Source organism: Propithecus coquereli, unplaced genomic scaffold (assembly GCF_000956105.1).
Source record: "Propithecus coquereli isolate 6110/MARCELLA unplaced genomic scaffold, Pcoq_1.0 Scaffold646, whole genome shotgun sequence".
Classification (NCBI taxonomy): Eukaryota; Metazoa; Chordata; class Mammalia; order Primates; family Indriidae; genus Propithecus; species Propithecus coquereli.
The window spans coordinates 110734-116733 of record NW_012152463.1 but is presented as its reverse complement, the minus strand read 5'-3'; the positions used below and the strand labels follow the sequence as shown (position 1 = coordinate 116733).

At 50.4% G+C, this 6000-nt stretch overlaps 1 protein-coding gene across 1 annotated transcript in view; it reads left to right on the top strand.

Moving 5' to 3' along the window:
• LOC105822929 (chromosome unknown open reading frame, human C14orf159) overlaps positions 1 to 6000 on the top strand; it is a 74948-nt gene that overhangs the window by 36475 nt on the left and 32473 nt on the right. Inside the window, 2 exon segments of the mRNA XM_012660004.1 lie at positions 2071 to 2221; positions 4526 to 4648. Coding sequence (XP_012515458.1) covers positions 2071 to 2221; positions 4526 to 4648 — 274 coding nt within the window.

Below are 6000 nucleotides of genomic sequence, written 5' to 3'. Positions count from 1 at the left end.
CTCCCTGCTCAGGTGGGCAGTGCCTCAGAGAATGCGCCTGGCTCTGTAAATGCCCCAGGATTTGTGGCAGAGCCTCAGCCAGGCTGATAGCTGCTGGGTTACGTCCCTGTGCAGAAAGCCGGGTCATGTTCTAGGCTGGAGGTGGCGGCTGGTGGCCGCCAGGGCAGCGTGGTCGGCCTCTCCCGGGACGTGCTCACTACTGGGTGCTGCCTCCCTGCAGGCCCCTGAGGTTTGCTTCCAGCCACACTGGTCAAGGGGACTGAACTAGTTGCCCTCATTCCACTGACCCCTTCCTGGACATTTTTTGGGTAAAGTCTGAGCATTCGCTCTGTTAGATCAGTGGTCAGCAGCATAAAAAAACCACTGGGCTCCAGGTTTCTCTATTTACGGAGGACTCGGATTGGAGACTTCGTCTGAAATGTCCTGGTTTGAGCTCCTGCCAGAGAGGCTCCAGCTGCCTCTGATCAGAAACGAGGCTGCCCACAGTCTGCTGCCCGGCGTGTGTGCAGCGTGTGCCCGAGTGGTTTGCTGGAAGCTAGGGAAGGGTGGGGACGGTTCCCCAGCTGCTGGTGGGGGCCCACCTGTCCTTAGACTGCACCGTCGTTTGTAGCAGGTGGGATCTGGGAGCATCCTGTGGCCTACCAGGTGCAGCCTCTCATTCTAGAAGAGGAAACTGAGGTCTAGAGAGAGCAAAGGACTTGCCCACGTCCCAAAGCCACACTGGAACCCAGAACTCCTGGCTCCCACCTGTAAAATGTCAATAATAGAGGTGTGATGATCACAGGATGCTTTGTGCAGAGGTGACAGTGTGTGCCCATAATAAGTGCTCAACACGGCCCTTGCCGCTTGCCCACAGCTCACTGAGCTGACGGTTACCAAGTAGCTTCTGGGAGAGATGGCCAGGCAGCCATCTGGGATTCCACTGGTGGCCGCGATGGGATGAAGGGCGCCCCCAGATGGGATGTGCCTCAGCCTCGGGGAGCGGCCAGCTCTTTGAGTGGCCCCAGCACGTTCCCTGTCCCTGGCGCTGTTATGCACACACCGCTGGCAGGCATGCCGAGGCTCCATCCTGCTGCCACCAGGGTGGTAAAAGCAAGCCCTTTTGGTGGCGGCCAAGGCTGTCCCAGTGGATTCCAGTCCCGGCCATGTCCTAAATCTTTCACAAGTCCCATTGCAGGTCCAGAAACCACTCAGGGGAGGAAAACACAGCACCAGCGAAAATCACACGGATCGCCACAGGCAGCTGCTGTTGAAGCGGGAGGAATGGGGTGGGCTCAGGCCCCTGTCCCTCTCGCAGATTCAGGAGGCAGAGCAGACACCAGCTCCTCCTGCGACGTTCCACCCAGCGTTCCCCTCCCTGCCTCGCCCTGCCTCTGATCCTCCCAGAGGCTCTTCACTGTGGCCCATGGGCCCCTGAAGTTCATGAGAATCTCAGAGGGTCCATGACATCGGATGGGAAAGATTTTACATTTTTGTTTTCATAGCCTCAAACTGAAATTTAGCATTTCCTTTGATTATGAATGTGGGCAACAAACGGCCACCGTGTCAGCAGACCCTGTGACTTTGTGGCTGCCAACGGAAATCACAGACATTTTCAAACCCCATTACAGTTCTTCCTGGTATCTCAAAAATATCCTATATGTCGATCACTACTTCAAAATTTCAATGGTAGTAGATCTGCCCTCTTTTTCCTTAAGCTGCTCTCAGGCACACATACTGTATCACATTTTTTCATAATTCGATAACTGCACTTACAATATAATTGTCTTCCTGTGGGATGCTAAGCTTTTCTTTTATTCATTTAAAAACATTACTGCGATCGGAGGCCGTAGCGGCGCCAGACTACCAAAGGGGCCTGTGGCACATAAAAAGTTAAGATTCCCTATTTTATGCCAATAATTACCAGCAAATTTCCACATCAGTATGTCACATAAAAGTATAACAGAAGCTAATTTTTATAATAGCTACTGGGACCTGCTCCTTCATTCAGCTGCCTTGAACTCTCGGTGTTCAGGGCTTAGATCTGTACTAATTCCATTTTTAAACGTTGTTCACTTGATTTTTTGTCAGACAACCGTGCCTTGCGCCACCCATGCTGGCTTTTGCTGCCCTCTGGTGGTCATGGGGAGGCCCGTTCCCAAGGACGAGCTGGGAAGGCTGGTCGGGGCCAGCTGCTCGCTCGGCGGGGAGCGAGGACAGCCTGTTCACATCGGCGACCCAGGTCAGTGTCCACTCTGGCTCAGGACTCTGACAGCCTCCCGGGGACTTGGGCCTGAGAAGCAGACAGGAACTTGCTGTATTCCTGGGCTCCCACAGTGTGTCCTCATCTTTTCCAGGGGGTCGGGGGGTGAAGGCCCTGGACGAGCTCAAGGCGTCTAGCAGCAGGACCAGGGTTTACAGATGCCCCTCAGGCTCAAAAGCGCCACCCTTGGCAGAATAGCCAGCCTCAGCCTTTGGGGATCTTTGGTAAACATAAAGCTCCTATGAACTTCACATGAACCTGGGGTAGGAGGAAGCAGAGGGCGGCAGCAGGGCTCCTTGTCTGGAGATTTGGGCTCAAAGCGACCTGGGCTGCTGTTCATTGGCATATTTGGGTAGGAGAAGACTTCTGTTCAAATGTTAATTCAAACTGAAATCCATTGATCCCAGTGTATGAATTCAATCCGCGTGAGCGAACAGATCCAAGCATGAGGGGCTAAAATCTGGAAGCTGCCCAGCCTCCTGGAGGTTCCCCAAGGGCCTGAGGAGAGCTTGGGATTGGGTCTTGAGTGAGGGTCAGAGTCCAGGGTACTCGAGTTTACTCAGCTGCGTAACAGGCAAAATCACACAAAACACGGCATTCTGTGAAAACCCGATCAGCCACTCAGCAGTGGCCACTGGGTAGATCGGATCCGCTCGCTCTTGCGCGTCACTCCGCCTCCTCTGCGACCGCGCCTGCCAAACCCGATATGACTGAGAGCGAGAAATTCCATGAGTCGAAATTGAAGAAGACAGAAACTCAAGAGAAAACTCCGCTGCCTTCCAAAGAAACGATCGAACAGGAGAAGCCAGCAGGCGAGTTGCAATGAGGTGAGCGCCGCCAGTATGCACCGTTCGTTCTGCAAGCAGCGCCTTCTTATTTTGCTTCCTTTCGCTGTTTAACTTTGTAAGGTGCCCAGAGGTTGGATCGAGTTTAAATGACTGTGCTGCCCCTTTCAAATGGAAGAATCGAGAACTCCGGACAACAAGGCCGCGCCTGCCTCTGCCCTCTGCCTGTCTGGCTGGCAGGGAAGGAGAAGAGCTTGCATGTGGGGGAAGGAAGAAGCGGGGTGGGACGACAGTGAAATCTAGAGTAAGATCAAGCTGGCCCAAGGCTTCCTGCAGGCTGTAAAATGCAGTTTAATCAGAGTGCCATTTTTTGTTGTTCAAATGATTTTAATTATTGGAATGCACAATCTTTTTAATATGCAAATAAAACTGCAGTCAGCACTTGCTGCCTTCATCATATAAGGACGATCTCAGGACCACCCACCAGGAAGGTGTCTGCTGAATGGTTTTATCATTACTGGGGTTGGTTGGGCCCAACACGTCCATCTTTGCTGTCCTCGTCAGCACTTTGGTGGCTGGCCAGGGTTAGGACACTGTTGGTGGTCAAACAACAGAGTTTAGGTTCGTGTAATGTGACTCAGTCTGTATCAAGACAAACTGACAAATGCTGGCTTTGTTAGCAATCTGTACAGTGCAAGAACTGGGCTAAATGCACCCAAGGCTTCCAGAAATCACATCACGGAATCTGAGATGCCATGTTCTGAAACTGTACCACTCACCATGGACTGCAAGTCATGGAGTATCTGAGTTGTTAGAGCCTTGTGGGGGTGAGGGGGAACTTCCCCTTTCCCCCGAAGGTCCGCTGAAAGACCAACTCACAAGTAAGGCTGAGGAACAAGAGGAGGAGGTTTATTTACCTTGCACGTGGGGAGAATCACCAAGTGATTAGCCAATATCTCAGTGCGACCCAGATATTTTTTTATGCTCCTTTTAGAGGGGTGGGGGAGATGAGGAATATAGGTGATTCTGTTTAGGTGCAATAAATGGTTGCTAGGTAGGACGAATGGATGGGGGAAACTGACTATAATCTGAGAGACAGGTATTATGTTTAAAATGATTTGGGCCAGATCTGGTTGCATTCTTGATTTTCTTTCCTGCAAGATAGTGAAATAACAGAGAAGGGAAGTGAAGTCCATTTTTCTTTTGATGGGTCTGTCTGGTTATGCAGATAGAGGGACAGCCCCTTCCAAGGGCCTGTTGATCTCTAAGGGCCTTTAATTCAGAATACTACTCTTTATACCAAGGAGTCATATTTTGGGATGAAATTTCCTGAGCTCCTTCAGCCTCAATTCCTGCTCTCCTTCACCTCCCCCTCAAATGCCCTTTGAAATAATCCTATGACTGGAGTTCTTTTTGGAGAAAGAACCATAAACTACTCAATGAGTTCTAGTTGGATGGTACCTGCCCAGGGAATTACATTTTCTTTTTCCATCCGCAGAACTGTTGGGAATCAAGGAACTTTCCAAACCTGACTACGGGGATGCTGTGGTGTGTCAGCCAGGGGATGTTCCGGTCTTCTGGCCTTCCCAGCTGACCAGTCTCGAAGCTGTCAGCAGCTGCAGTACGTTGGGGTATAACAGGGCAGTTACTCTGACCTAGAATGGAACCCGGAGGGTCTCTAGCTCTTGAAAGCTAGGCTTATAGTACAATGGTTTTTAAAATAAAGCCATAAAACAAAACACAGGACAGAGGCCTCCAGCCTGCAGCGAATACCTCTCCGGTTTCCTTCTTTCAACCCCAGGGCTGGCCTCAGCAGAGCAGCTTTGGTCTTATAACCCAAATGTTTTGATTAAACATATTTCTGCCTGCTGAAGTCTCATAGCCCATTCTAACAGAAGGATCAACCTTTAGTTTGACTTTTTGAGGTATGATAGAGATCTGTGGTGCCTTGAAAACAAAGGTGAAGCCAAGAAACACAAGCAAACGAACCATTTCCATGCTGTGTGCAAGGTGATTGAAAGCAATATGGTCCGTACGTTTCTTTCCGAGGTGAGATTACAATGAAGAGACACACGAGGGCGCCCTCACTGCTCACGGTAAGACAGGAATGTGATAGAAACATTGCAAATAACATTGCAGCCCATTGTCATAGACACTGGAAAATTCTGTCCAGGTCAGCCACACTTGCACTCTAAAGCATAGAATTCAATGGTACTGTAATTTATTTTGAAAGCATTCATGAGAGTTTAGCTATCAGTATGGCCTCATGAGAGGGAAGGATTATTTTCAATATGGAGAAGGCCTAGATGCCAAGATCCACAGGATTCTATTCGTTTGTCTAGTTAATGTGCATGTATTGAGCACCTACTATGTGCCAGGCATGGGCCCAGACCTGGGGGATACAATGCCGCACGGGACAAGATTCAGTCCTCCGGGAGCTGTGGTCATTTCTGAGTGTGCGTGTGGGTGTGCGTGCAGGCACGTCCACACACACGTGATAAGTATCCCCCGGCACAGTGGCCCCGCCGCTCTCCTGCCATCAGCCGGGGGAAGCCCTGCAGGAGAGGTCCCACTGCCACGGGCACCCAGCACACTCCAGCCCTTTAGCCCTGATGGTGATAGCCTATTTGACTATAAATGAGAGCAGATGACATCAGTCAGGGACAATCTCCAATCATTCTCAGATGCCAAGATTTAAAGACCAGGTGCAGTGGCTCACGCCTGTAATCCCAGCACTTGGGAAGGCCAAGGCAGGAGGATTGCTTGAAGCCAGGAGTTCAAGACTAGCCTGGGCAACATGGCAAGATCCCATCTCTACAAAAAATAAAAAGATAAAAACGTCAATATTTAAACTTCTGTTAGCAATAGATTATTTGCTGCATACCTCATAACTGTTGGGGGCAGAACCCTGTGTCACACTCTAAGCTGATTGTTCTGATGTTTACCTGGTTTTAGGGTGACCAGTTTTAGGTG